The sequence below is a fragment of the Pristiophorus japonicus genome, chromosome 1 (assembly GCF_044704955.1).
Source record: "Pristiophorus japonicus isolate sPriJap1 chromosome 1, sPriJap1.hap1, whole genome shotgun sequence".
Lineage (NCBI taxonomy): Eukaryota > Metazoa > Chordata > Chondrichthyes > Pristiophoridae > Pristiophorus > Pristiophorus japonicus.
Window position 1 is genome coordinate 308,280,589 of NC_091977.1, and position 15,304 is coordinate 308,295,892.

Genomic DNA, 15,304 nt, shown 5'->3' on the forward strand with positions numbered 1-15,304 from the left:
ATGCGAGAAGATTTGGAGTAGATGGTTTGTTGGAAAAGAAAGGCTTTATTTGGAAGATTTGAGCGCATTTTGTCTGATGGACTCAAAACATTTAAAATATATCATAGTGTTATTTAACAGTTCAAATCTCTGATAGCAAAGAGAAATTAGACATAGTCCAGATATTACAGCACTTACAATTAAATATTGGGAAGACCGAAGTTATTGTTTTCAGTCCCTGCCACAAACTCCGTCCCCTAGCCACTGATTCCATCCCTCTCTCCAACTTCTGTCTGAGGCTGAACCAGACTGTTTACAACCTTGGTGTCATATTTGACCCCGAAATTAGCTTTCAACCACATATCTGCAGCATAATTAAGACGACCTATTTCCACCTCCATAACATCACCCGTCTCCCCCCTTGCTGCAGCTCATCCACTGCTGAAACCCTCGTTCATGCCTTTGTTACCTCTAGACTTGACTATTCCAACGCAATCCTGGCTGGCCTCCCATATTCAATTCTACGTAAACTAGAGATGATCCAAAACTCGGCTGCCTGTGTCCTAATTCGCACCATCCCAGTCACCCATCACCCTTGTGCTCGCTGACCTACATTAACTTCCAGTTAAGCAACGTCTCGATTTCAAAATTCACCCTTCCCTATCTCTGTAATGTCCTCCAGCCCCACAAACCCCCGAGATGTCTGCGCTCCTCTAATTCTCGCCCTTCCCTATCTCTGTAATGTTCTCCAGCCCCACAAACCCCCGAGATGTCTGCGCTCCTCTAATTCTGCCCTCTTGAGCATCCCTGATTATAATCTCTCAACCATTGGTGGCTGTGCCTTCTGTTGCCGAGGCCCCAAGCTCTGGAACTCTCTGCCTAAACCTCTCTGCCTCGCCACCTCTCTTTCCTCCTTCAATACGCTCCTTAAAACATACCTCTTTGACCAAGCTTTTAATCACCTGTGTTAATTTCTACTTATGCAGCTCGGTGTCAAATTTTTAATCTCATAATACTCCTGTGAAGTGCCTTGGGATCATTCATTACATTAAAGGCACTATATAAATACAAGTTGCTGTTGTTGTTCAATATACCAGAAGGCGACAATCCAAAAGGGAAGAAATGCGATGACCACAGGTGGAGATTAATTCCTACAGATGTCCCCAGAGGTGCATTTGAGTGCAAACAGGGAATTATAGACTGGTCAGCCTGACATCGGTAGTGGGTAAAATGATGGAATCAATTATTAAGGATGTCATAGCAGCGCATTTGGAAAGAGGTGGCATGATAGGTCCAAGTCAGCATGGATTTGTAAAAGGGAAATCATGCTTGACAAATCTTCTGGAATTTTTTGAGGATGTTTCCAGTAGAGTGGACAAGGGAGAACCAGTTGATGTGGTGTATTTGGACTTTCAGAAGGCTTTCGACAAGGTCCCACACAAGAGATTAATGTGCAAAGTTAAAGCACATGGGATTGGGGGTAGTGTGCTGTCGTGGATTGAGAACTGGTTGGCAGACAGGAAGCAAAGAGTAGGAGTAAATGGGTACTTTTCAGAATGGCAGGCAGTGACTAGTGGGGTACCGCAAGGTTCTGTGCTGGGGCCCCAGCTGCTTACATTGAACATTAATGATTTAGTCGAGGGGATTAAATGTAGTATCTCCAAATTTGCGGATGACACTAAGTTGGGTGGCAGTGTGAGCTGCGAGGAGGATGCTATGAGGCTGCAGAGTGACTTGGATAGGTTAGGTGAGTGGGCAAATGCATGGCAGATGAAGTATAATGTGGATAAATGTGAGGTTATCCACTTTGGTGGTAAAAACAGAGAGACAGACTATTATCTGAATGGTGACAGATTAGGAAAAGGGGCGGTGTAACGAGACCCGGGTGTCATGGTACATCAGTCATTGAAGGTTGGCATGCAGGTACAGCAGGCAGTTAAGAAAGCAAATGGCATGTTGGCCTTCATAGTGAGGGGATTTGAGTATAGGGACAGGGAGGTGTTACTACAGTTGTACAGGGCCTTGGTGAGGCCACACCTGGCGTATTGTGTACAGTTTTAGTCTCCTAACTTGAGGAAGGACATTCTTGCTATTGAGGGAGTGCAGCGAAGGTTCACCAGACTGATTCCCGGGATGGCGGGACTGACATATCAAGAAAGACTGGATCAACTGGGCTTGTATTCACTGGAGTTCAGAAGAATGAGAGGGGATCTCATAGAAACGTTTAAAATTCTGACGGGTTTAGAGAGGTTAGATGCAGGAAGAATGTTCCCAATGTTGGGGAAGTCCAGAACCAGGGGTCACAGTCTAAGGATAAGGGGTAAGCCATTTAGGACCGAGATGAGGAGAAACTTGAGAGAGTGGTGAACCTGTGGAATTCTCTACCACAGAAAGTTGTTGAGGCCAATTCACTAAATATATTCAAAAAGGAGTTAGATGTAGTCCTTACTACTAGGGGGATCAAGGGGTATGGCGAGAAAGCAGGAAGGGGATACTGAAGTTGCATGTTCAACCATGAACTCATTGAATGGCAGTGCAGGCTCGGAGGGCCGAATGGCCTACTCCTGCATCTATTTTGTATGTTTCTATGGGCCCAAGTTTCCACATGATTTGCACCTGATTTTTAGGAGCAACTGGTGGAGAACGGACTATCTTAGAAATCGCAATTCTCCACATTTTGTTTTGCAGTTCTAGTCAGGTAGAACAGTTTCACTTTGGAACAGAATTTTTTCTTCAAAAGAGGGCGTGTCCGGCCACTGACGCCTGATTTCAAAGTTTCCACAGTGAAAACGTACTCCAAACTAACTTAGAATGGAGCAAGTGAAGATTTTTGTAGAACTGAAAAAACCTTGTCTACACATTAAAAAATCAGGCGCAGGTTACAAATTAGGCGTCCAGAACGAGGTGGGGGGGGAGGGGGGGGAAGGGAAGTCATTAAATTCTATAATAAATCCTTATTTATACTTACACAAATATTATACAAATAAATCCAACCTGAATAAAAATTTATAAGCAAAGAAAAGATTAAATAAACCATCTTCCTACCTGTGTGAAAGTGCTTCAGCCAGGGAGAATTGAGGAAGCCGTTCGTTCCCGCGGGGGGGGGGGGGGGAGGAGGAAGCCGTTCCCGACGGCGGGCGCGGGGGGGAGGGAAACGGCTGCCTCAACTTTCTGAGGCTTCCTGCAGCCTTCTCACTGCTGCAAGAAGCCTCAGTGCTGATGGCAATGTGCTTTTATTAAAAAATGTTCAAAAATTAAACATCTACAAAAAACTACAAAAATGGCCGAGTGCCAATGTTTCCTTCACACTGCGCGTGCGCGAATGCTCCAACGCGCACGTGCAGGGTTGCCAGCATGAAAAAAACTAATTTAAATGGTACCCGCCCCCTCCTACTTACAAAATTGGCGCGAGTGTAGGCAAGCAGACATGGAGCTGCAGGGTGCTCCAGAATTGCGCGTTTTTTTTCCGGCGCCGTTTTCGGCACGAAAAACGGGCGCCCAGCTCGGAGGGGCAGCCGTTTTTTATCCTGTGGAAACTTGGGCCCAATGTTTCTATGTTATAGAGGAGGTGGATTGCCCAACTCTCAACAACCAATCTGGTAGAACAAGGTGTAAAGCTACTAGCTTATCAGCAATATGCCGAATCCTTGTCATTCAAAGCTGTTAGCCTGCTAGCTAAACAAGGAATCTAACATTAAAATAGCCTGGCTAACTTTGCATTAATCTCAGACATTGAAGGTAACTGTCTCCTGTATGAAGTCAAGAAAACTGATGTTGAGTTATTATAATAGTTATTATAGTAGTAAATCTACATTCACCCGTAACGAATTAAAACTGATAACTGATAACTTTGGCAAGAAGAGGCTACAATAGTGAACTACATCCCCAAAAGAGTTTGGCTTAGTTTATGTAAATGTGAACATACTCTAAACTGGTAAATGCAATGCAGTTTGGAAGTGAGCCGGAAGCCTTACGGTAAATTTTCGGTCCGTTTTCTGATGTGAAATTTAAGTTTATGGAATTAGAAACACAGAATCATAGAAAATAGGTGCAGGAGTAGGCCATTCGGCCCTTCTAGCCTGCACCGCCATTCAATTAGTTCATGGCTGAACATGCAACTTCAGTACCCCATTCCTGCTTTCTCGCCATACCCCTTCATCCCCCTAGTAGTAAGGACTTCATCTAACTCCTTTTTGAATATATTTAGTGAATTGGTCTCAACAACTTTCTGTCCTAGGGGGAGTGTTTGCTAGTGCTGTTGGGGAGGATTTAAACTAATATGGCAGGGGGATGGGAACCAATGCAGGGAGACAGAGGGAAACAAAAAGGAGGCAAAAGCAAAAGACAGAAAGGAGATGAGGAAAAGTGGAGGGCGGAGAAACCCAAGGCAAAGAACAAAAAGGGCCACTGTACAGCAAAATTCTAAAAGGACAAAGGGTGTTAAAAAAACAAGCCTGAAGGCTTTGTGTCTTAATGCAAGGAGTATCCGCAATAAGGTGGATGAATTAATTGTGCAAATAGATGTTAATAAATATGATGTGATTGGGATTACGGAGACGTGGCTCCAGGATGATCAGGGCTGGGAACTCAACATTCAGGGGTATTCAACATTCATGAAGGATAGAATAAAAGGAAAAGGAGGTGGGGTAGCATTGTTGGTTAAAGAGGAGATTAATGCAATAGTTAGGAAAGACATTAGCTTGGATGATGTGGAATCTATATGGGCAGAACACCAAAGGGCAAAAAACGTTAGTAGGAGTTGTGTACAGACCTCCAAACAGTAATAGGGATGTTGGGGAGGGCATCAAACAGGAAATTAGGGGTGCATGCAATAAAGGTATAGCAGTTATAATGGGTGACTTTAATATGCACATAGATTGGGCTAGCCAAACTGGAAGCAATACGGTGGAGGAGGATTTCCTGGAGTGCATAAGGGATGGTTTTCTAGACCAATATGTTGAGGAACCAACTAGGGGGGAGGCCATCTTAGACTGGGTGTTGTGTAATGAGAGAGGATTAATTAGCAATCTCATTGTGCGAGGCCCCTTGGGGAAGAGTGACCATAATATGGTGGAATTCTGCATTAGGATGGAGAATGAAACAGTAAATTCAGAGACCATGGTCCAGAACTTAAAGAAAAGTAACTTTGAAGGTATGAGGCGTGAATTGGCTAGGATAGATTGGCGAATGATACTTAGGGGGTTGACTGTGGATGGGCAATGGCAGACATTTAGAGACCGCATGGATGAATTACAACAATTGTACATTCCTGTCTGGCGTAAAAATAAAAAAGGGAAGGTGGCTCAACCGTGGCTATCTAGGGAAATCAGGGATAGTATTAAAGCCAAGGAAGTGGCATACAAATTGGCCAGAAATAGCAGCGAACCTGGGGACTGGGAGAAATTTAGAACTCAGCAGAGGAGGACAAAGGGTTTGATTAGGGCAGGGAAAATGGAGTACGAGAAGAAGCTTGCAGGGAACATTAAGGTGGATTGCAAAAGTTTCTATAGGAATGTAAAGAGAAAAAGGTTAGTAAAGACAAACGTAGGTTCCCTGCAGTCAGAATCAGGGGAAGTCATAACGGGGAACAAAGAAATGGCAGACCAATTGAACAAGTACTTTGGTTCGGTATTCACTAAGGAGGATACAAACAACCTTCCGGGTATAAAAGGGGTCAGAGGGTCTAGTAAGGAGGGGGAACTGAAGGAAATCTTTATTAGTCGGGAAATTGTGTTGGGGAAATTGATGGGATTGAAGGCCGATAAATCCCCAGGGCCTGATGGACTGCATCCCAGAGTACTTAAGGAGGTGGTCTTGGAAATAGCGGATGCATTGACAGTCATTTTCCAACATTCCATTGACTCTGGATCAGTTCCTATCGAGTGGAGGGTAGCCAATGTAACCCCACTTTTTAAAAAAGGAGGGAGAGAGAAAACAGGGAATTATAGACCGGTCAGCCTGACCTCAGTAGTGGGTAAAATGATGGAATCAATTATTAAGGATGTCATAGCAGTGCATCTGGAAAATGGTGACATGATAGGTCCAAGTCAGCATGGATTTGTGAAAGGGAAATCATGCTTGACAAATCTTCTGGAATTTTTTGAGGATGTTTCCAGTAAAGTGGACAAAGGAGAACCAGTTGATGTGGTATATTTGGACTTTCAGAAGGCTTTCGACAAGGTCCCACACAAGAGATTAATGTGCAAAGTTAAAGCACATGGGATTGGGGGTAGTGTGCTGACGTGGATTGAGAACTGGTTGTCAGACAGGAAGCAAAGAGTAGGAGTAAATGGGTACTTTTCAGAATGGCAGGCAGTGACTAGTGGGGTGCCGCAAGGTTCTGTGCTGGGACCCCAGCTGTTTACATTGTACATTAATGATTTAGACGAGGGGATTAAATGCAGTATCTCCAAATTTGCGGATGACACTAAGTTGGGTGGCAGTGTGAGCTGCGAGGAGGATGCTATTAGGCTGCAGAGTGACTTGGATAGGTTAGGTGAGTGGGCAAATGCATGGCAGATGAAGTATAATGTGGATAAATGTGAGGTTATCCACTTTGGTGGTAAAAACAGAGAGACAGACTATTATCTGAATGGTGACAGATTAGGAAAAGGGAAGGTGCAACGAGACCTGGGTGTCATGGTACATCAGTCATTGAAGGTTAGCATGCAGGTACAGCAGGCGGTTAAGAAAGCAAATGGCATGTTGGCCTTCATAGCGAGGGGATTTGAATACAGGGGCAGGGAGGTGTTGCTACAGTTGTACAGGGCCTTGGTGAGGCCACACCTGGAGTATTGTGTACAGTTTTGGTCTCCTAACTTGAGGAAGGACATTCTTGCTATTGAGGGAGTGCAGCGAAGATTCACCAGACTGATTCCCGGGATGGCGGGACTGACATATCAAGAAAGACTGGATCAACTGGGCTTGTATTCACTGGAGTTCAGAAGAATGAGAGGGGACCTCATAGAAACGTTTAAAATTCTGACGGGTTTAGAGAGGTTAGATGCAGGAAGAATGTTCCCAATGTTGGGGAAGTCCAGAACCAGGGGTCACAGTCTGAGGATAAGGGGTAAGCCATTTAGGACCGAGATGAGGAGAAACTTCTTCACCCAGAGAGTGGTGAACCTGTGGAATTCTCTACCACAGAAAGTAGTTGAGGCCAATTCACTAAATATATTCAAAAGGGAGTTAGATGAAGTCCTTACTACTCGGGGGATCAAGGGTTATGGCGAGAAAGCAGGAAGGGGGTACTGAAGTTTCATGTTCAGCCATGACCTCATTGAATGGCGGTGCAGGCTAGAAGGGCTGAATGGCCTGCTCCTGCACCTATTTTCTATGTTTCTATGTTTCTATGGTAGAGAATTCCACAGGTTCACCACTCTCTGGGTGAAGAAGTTTCTCCTCATCTCGGTCCTAAATGGCTTACCCCTTATCCTTAGACTCTGATCCCTGGTTCTGGACTTCCCCAACATTGGGAACATTCTTCCTGCATCTAACCTGTCTAAACCCATCAGAATTTTAAACGTTTCTATGAGGTCCCCTGTCATTCTTCTGAACTCCAGTGAATACAAGCCCAGCTGATCCAGTCTTTCTTGATAGGTCAGTCCCGCCATCCCGGGAATCAGTCTGGTGAACCTTCGCTGCACTCCCTCAATAGCAAGAATGTCCTTCCTCAGGTTAGGAGACCAAAACTGTACACAATACTCCAGGTGTGGCCTCACCAAGGCCCTGTACGACTGTAGCAACACCTCCCTGCCCCTGTACTCAAATCCCCTCGCTATGAAGGGGACTTCTCCTGATACCCTTCGATTAATATCCTTTACATAGCAGCATTATTGTTACAATCCTGCTCTGACTCCAGAACACAGTAAAATCAAGTGGAGTGAGATCCGCTCCAGAGATCTGCTTCGGCTGGTCACCAAATGAAGTATAACTGCAGTCTGTGACTGTGGCGCCTGTCTAAAATGGCCATCGATTTCCGTCTTCATGCGTTTGTCGGTTTTCTTCTTCCTCATTGATCAAGATTTTAGGGCCAATTGTGGGGAAATCTTGCCACAGATTGGCCGCAGCTTCAGAGTGGGAGCAGGTACTGCTGGATTTCAGAATTGAGCTGTGGTAAATATTCAGAAACTGTGCTCAAGCCCTGGTCTATCCATAAACAATGCAATGGAAGGTCCACGGGGAATAAAAAGGGGATCGTAGGCACTGGAAAGTGGGTCAAGTCTAATCCAAAATGACGGGATGAAAATCACCTCTTTGCTGATGGTAAAAATTCTACTTTAAATGGGTTTAATCAGTCTCAATGCAATTTGAAGTGGGCATGGGTGCGCAGGCCAACACTTGTCACTAATTGACCAAATCTCACTCAGAGGGGCTGAAGGATGGCTGGCATGGACAATGGAATGATGAAGAGTACACATTTTTGAGACAAAAGCAAAATACTGCGAATGCTGGAATCTGGAATAAAAACAGAAAATGCTGGAAATCTCAGCGGGTCAGGCAGCATCTGTGGAGAGAAAGGGTCATTGACCTGAAACGTTAACTCTGCTTCCTCTCCACAGATGCTGCCTGACCTGCTGAGATTTCCACACATTTCTGAGACAAAGGTTGAGGAACTGGGGCAGATTATTACATATGAATTACGTATGAATTCGTTAACAGTTCAGCCTAACCAGTCCCTGTTGGTGTTTATCCACCAGAGTAGAATGACATTTGCTCCCCATCTAACCAAACTCTGTCTATATTTGACATGGGAATGTGTTACTAACATTAGGAGCCAGATATGGAAAAAGTTCTATTGTGTAGCATTAGCATTCTTCAGACTGAAGAGCGCAAACTTCATTTTTTACAGCTTGTTTTTATTTTCGAAGAAAGGTTAAGTCTCCCTCATCTTCAGCTTAAAACGACTGATTATTTGCACGCCTGTGTGTAAAACAGGCGATGGGAAGGGCATGCAACAAGAAATAAGTTAAAACACGTTCGGCCTCACTTTCATCCAGTGAATATCAGCTGCAAAAAGTGGGCAGTCTGGTTTAACCAGAGCTTTTAGGCATGTGGTAATTTCGGCGGTCTCCGTTTTCACGATCAAGAGAGGTTAACAAATTATTCTTAGTGTAATATCATATGCTTTTCAGTTTATAAAAAATCTTCCAACGTCTAACACCCTTCATTCCATCAGAAAGATCGGATTAACTATTCCAGAAACGCGTTACCTTTTATTGTAGCTAAATTGTTTAGTGTTGTGTGAGATTAATTACATTACGAATATACAAAGCCTGTTTCAGATTAAATCCCAATTGCTCAAAGGCTGTGATCAATTTTCGGAACCGAGGTTTTCAGTGCCTTACTCCCTCACTTGCATTTGATCATTAAAAAAAAACTATGCACTTCAGAGCGAAGCAGCGGAAACTTCATCCAGTCTTCAATGAGCTGGGCAAAACTTTGGCCATTAAATAGCTTTCCATTGATTAGAGTGCGATGGAAGTCTGGCTCCCGCTTAAAATAAATATTTTCGTTATTTCACAAAATGCAGCACTGGGTCCGGTTTAATATTTACACACTGATCGCTTTACTTTCCAGCGAAAGTAGACATTTTTGGTATGAGCAGGACCAAACATCACTATAAAAACCTCAACTCCCACAACTAACTCCAACAAATAATGCTTCTTATTAATACTCCACCTGGTTAGAAACAAAAAGATGGTTTGATCTTTATTTCATTAATATATATGTGAAAAAACACACCCTAGACTTTGTTGCCAGAGGACAACAGGCGTGGTAGTCTGGGGAACAGAGAGGCGAGGCCAGGCCAGGCGGCTATTACTCAGGTGTGGGCGGATGCTGAGGGCGGAACCTTGCTGCACCCAAAATCGGGGGCGGTGGCCCTGGAGTCAAAGGGGAATTCTTCCTATCATTCGCTTAGTGTCGCAGGAAGGCGCAGAGGCGGCGGGTCGTTCCTCGGCTGCTCCTGCCGTTTCCCTGCAATCGGCTGGATTAAAAAAAAATATAGCGAGTTGTTTTTTTATCTGAGGAGTACTTTGTGTGGAGAGCAGCGGTGCCGCCGCCGCCACAATGAGTTTTCGCAGCTCGCAGTCGGCGCTGAACCGACAGTCGTTGACCGAGCGTATTTTCCCCGTTCATTCGCGTGGCGACTTCTCTACCCGCAGCGATGGGGAAGAGGTGTTCGTGTCCATGCACCGGGAATCCGGAGGAGGTGGAGGTGGCGGTGGAGGAAACCTGCACCTATCCGGACAACAGCTATACGGTACGGCAAGAAGTTATGAGCAGCTGGGAAACACTCGGAACCGAATAATGTCTCTCCCGAGGAACCCGCAGCAGGCAGAGACCAAGGTCGTCGAGAAAGTCAACTCAATCCTTTACTCCGGGTAAAGAGAAATTTAATTCCCTCCTCCCTTCAGTATTTTTTTTTGAAGCAACTTATCTAACTTTGTGTGCCAAAGTTTATTTTGTTAATGTCTTATTAAAATATTTCTGGGGGGGGGGGGGGGGGGGTTTGCGGTTTAAGAATTTTTACTCGATTTGGGTGGGGAGAGAAAAGAAAGATGATCGCTGCTGGGTGTATGCAAGACAGCGAGCAGTTCCTGGAGTGTTTCAAAATGGACACTTGGTTGAGAGAGGCTCACCTGCTGTGGGCGTGTCAACCCTTTGCTGCACCTTTTTAGTAATGGAAAGTTATGATATAAGTCAAATGTGTTTAAATAGGTCGCCTATTTGCAGCCACTAACTAGAATCGCACCTTTTTTTGGAAATCTACATTTGCAATTTTTAAAATAAGACGGTTATAGTTTTATTGTATAACCTTGAAAAACAGAGAAACTTTCACAAACACTTTTTAGTGTGTGCTTGGAGTAAGGATTTTTTTGTCCTGGCCTACATTACGATGGTGACTATACTTCAAAAGTAATTCATTGGCTGTAAAGGGCTTTGGGACATCTTGAGGTAGTGAAAGGCTATTTCCACCTTGGTAACGTTGCCCGTCTCTGACCCTGCTTCAACTCATCTGAAACCCTTGTCTGTTGTTCATGTTTCCATATGTACGTTGGTGACACCCAGCTCTACCTCACCACCACCTCTCATGACCCCTCCACTCTCTCTAAATTGGATGTCTGACATCTAGTATTGGAAGAGCAGAAATTTTCTCCAACTAAATATTGGGAAGACCAAAGCCATTATCTTTGGTCCCGCCACAAACTCCATCCCTCTCCCTGGCAACTGTCTGAGGCTGAACCAAACTGTTTGCAAGCCTTGGTGTCGTATTTGACCTTAAGATGAGCTGCCGACCACCAATCTACGCCATCACAAAGACCACATATTTCCACCTCCGTAACATTGCCTGACTCCACCCCGCCTCACCTTATCTGCTGCTGAAACCCTCATCCATGCCATTGCTACCTCTAGACTTGACTATTCCAACGCCTTCCTGGCTGGCTTCCCATCTTCCACCCTACATAAACCTGACATCATTCAAAACTCTGCTGCCTGTGTCCTCCATTGCTTCGCCTTTCCTTACCTCTGTAACCTACTTCAGCCCTTCAAGCCTCTGCGATATCTGCGCTCCTCCAATTCTGGCGTCTTGCACATCCCCGATTTTAACTGCTCCAACATTGGCGGCCTTGCCTTCAGCTTCCAAAACCTTAGGCTCTGGAATTCCCTCCTTAAACCTCTTTACCTCTCTTTCCTGCTTTAAGACACTCCTTAAAACCTACATCTGCTCTAATATTGCCTTCTGTGGCTCGGTGTCAAATTTTGTTTGATAATGCTCCTAAGAAGTGCCTTGGGATATGTGATATCTTCACAGAGCACAGCACACACAGTTTCCTAACATGGTAGGCAGCTCTCTCAGAAGCCTCCGGAATCTGCCTGGTTCTGTTTAATGATTAACTCTGCAATTGCAGTACACATTACGTCCACATCCACAGTGTGGAGCTACAAACATTACAAGCTTACAGACATTACACTTCTCCCTCCTTAATGAAGAAGCCATCATAACAAACATCATACATAACTTCAATGTTATACATAACACAGGATATAAACTTATTTTTTTCCATATTTACAAATGTAACTTTACCACTTGTTTTCTGTTTCGAAGAGGATACCTTTGCTCTTGAACAGAACCTTCCAAACATGGTGTCGAATCTAAACTCTTTTGAGGCTCATCCTGAGGAAAGTTTTCCTCCATGGAATTTCCTTGATTTTCATTTGAACTCACTCTAACTTTAGGCTCTTTGTTTTCCTGATTCGGACTCAGACTTTCGATCTGATTCTCTCCTGGATTTGTTTCCAGTACATTGGATTTAGGATTTGCTACTGGTATATCAAAACTATCTGATGAGTCAGAAATAATTGAATCATTCCCACCTTCAACTCCTTCCATGTCTGTAGGTAAAATATGATCAATATGAACAAACCTCACCTGCCCATTATCAAAAATCTTTACCAAATATGTGCGAGGACCACATATCTTCACTCTTCCTGGTAACCACTTTAACCATTTATGGTGATGGTTCTTCACTCTCTCCTTCTGGTTTAATTTCACACTTCTCTCTTTTACTCTACCTTTATCATGATTCTCTTTCTGTCTTAATTGTGTCTCTTATATGGACTGTGCCAAATTTGGCTTTAACAATGAGAATCTGGTTCATGACTGTCGTTTGAGAAACAATTCTGCTGGTGTTCTACCAGTAGTTGTATGAGGAATATTTTGATATGTAATCAAAAAATTAGCCAATTTGTGATCCAATGACAACTGTCGTTTCCTTGGATTTGGATCTAACATTTGTTTTATGAGGGCACGTTTTACATTTTGTACAGTGCGCTCTGCTGCACCATTCGAAGCAGGATGGTATGGTGGAACCTTGGTATGTTTCACACCATTTTTGCTCGTGAATTGTGCAAATTCTTCTGAACAAAATTGTGGTCCATTATCCGAAACAATCTCTTCAGGGAGGCCAAATGAAGAAAATAATTTTCGTAAAATGTCCAATGTTTTACTACTTATTATTTTCCACATTGGAAACACCTCAACCCACTTTGAATGGCTATCAATCACAATGAACAATTGTTGTCCTTCTAACTCAGCAAAATCAATATGTAGCCTTTGCCACACCCTGGGAGGCCATTTCCACGGCTGTAATGGAACTGGTGGTGGTTGCTTGCTTACCGATTGACATGTCGTACACTGATTCACGATGTACTCTATATCTTTGTCCAAGACCTGGCCACCATAAATAACTGTGTGCAAAACTCTTGGTCAAGCACATTCCTAGGTGCTGGTCATGGAGGTCTCCTAATAATTTGGACTTGAATTTATTTGGTATAACCACTCTTGCACCCCACATGATACAATCTTTATCGACTGATAATTCATTCCTACGAATGAAGAATGGATGTGTATCTTTGTCTGTTACCTGGTTTGGCCATCCATTTGCAATATACTCATACACTTTTGACATCACTGGGTCACGTTTGGTTGCCCTACCAATCTCTTCAGCTGTGACTGGCAGTTCATTAATGTATGAAAAATAAAACACTTCTTCCCTATCTGGTGTAACTTGTGATGGGGAAGGCAATCTAGGCATTGCATCAGCATTACTGTGATCAGCTGATCATCTATTCAATATCATATGTATATGCTGACAAAATCAAAGCCCATCTCTGCATTTGGGCTGCAGCTAATATTGGAAATGGGGACTTTGGATGGAGGATTGCTGTTAGGGGCTTATGGTCCATAACGATGGTAAACTTACGACCATACAAGTATTTGTGAAACTTCTGACTTTCAATTTGCGCATAATTACTCTCACTGGCACTGAGAGTGTGTGAAGCAAAAGCAATTGGTCTCTCCTCCCCACTACTTAATACATGAGAGATTACTACCCCAACTCCATATGGAGAGGCATCACATGCTAGCTCCTTAGATATGTTATAGTGAATTAACATGGTGGTCGCTACCAATTTGCTTTTACACCCCTTGAATGCTGTATCGCATTCTTTTGACCACTTCCAATGGACTTGTTTTTTCAAAAGTTCATTCAGTGGATGTAATACTGCAGCTAAATTTGGTAGGAACTTCCCATAATAGTTGAAAAGACCCAAGAATGAATGAAGTTCAGTGACATTCCTGGGAGTGGGTGCATTTCTAATTGCATCCAATTTTTCCATGGTTGGATGTAAACCATCTTTATCTACTCTGTACCCTAAGTACTCTGCTGAGTTTTTAAATAACTCTCACTTATGTGCAGATACTCGTACTTTGTGCTTCTCTAGCCGTTTGAGGACTTCATTCAATATGTTATTATGAATTTGCCTATTTGGTGCTGAAATTAGTATGTAATCCAAATAACATACTACCCCTTCAATACCTTGCAAAATTTGGTTCATCACCCCTTGGAATATGGCAGGGGCGGAAGATACTCCAAACGGTAGCCTATTAAATTGATATAGGCCTAGATGAGTATTTATAGTCAAACATGACTTGGATTCCTCATCGAGTTCAAGCTGTAAGTAGGCATTCGTAAGATCCAGTTTTGAGAAGATCTGACCACCTGTCAGTGTTGTGAACAAATCTTCTATATTCGGCAATGTATTGGGGACATTATCCTCACGAACTTGGTTTATGGTTACTTTATAATCACCACACAATCTTACCTTACCATCGGACTTGGGTACAACAACAATGGATGTAGCCCAATTACATCGATCTATCTTACAAATAATGTTCTCAGTCTCTAGTCTTTTGAGTTCGCGCTCAACTTTCTCCTTGAGTGCATATGGTACAGAACGTGGCTTGTAGTAAACCGATCTAGCGTCCTTCTGTACCCTGACACGCGCCTTGAAGCCTTGGATCGGACTGCCCGTTTCGCAGAACACCTTCGGATACTTCTTGATAACCTCATCCATTGATGAAAATCTTGCTTCCACACAGAAAATCTTGCTCCAATCTAGCTTCAGTGAGCTCAACCAATTTCTTCCTAGTAAGGCAGACTTGCCTCTAATAGTAGTGAAAGGAGACAAGTTCTGAAATTGATCTTTATATTTCACCGGTACGGTGATAGGCCTACCACAGGAATTTTCTCTCCCGAGTAGCCTCGCAGCTCTATCTTGGATTTCTCCAGTTGGAAATCACGCAATTTGTCACGGTACAGTGACTCCGGTACTACACTCACGGAGGCACCCGTGTCAATTTCCATTGGTATCTTGAATCCCGCAACATCTGTGGATTTTGATGCTTTCCGAATCGCTGTCTGTTAACCTCGTGCTCTTGATGACGTGTAACTCTAACAATATCTCGTCCTGTTGTTGT

General features: G+C 43.6%; 1 protein-coding gene across 2 annotated transcripts in view; it reads left to right on the forward strand.

Annotated features, from left to right (window-relative positions):
* Positions 1-9,912: 9,912 nt before the first annotated feature.
* dspa (desmoplakin a) overlaps positions 9,913-15,304 on the forward strand; it is an 86,379-nt gene continuing 80,987 nt past the window's right edge. For both annotated transcript variants that reach the window (XM_070888543.1, XM_070888544.1), the window contains exon 1: positions 9,913-10,364. In XM_070888543.1, the coding sequence (XP_070744644.1) occupies positions 10,051-10,364 (314 nt within the window). In that variant the 5' untranslated portion in view covers positions 9,913-10,050. The remainder of the gene's footprint in view (positions 10,365-15,304) is intronic.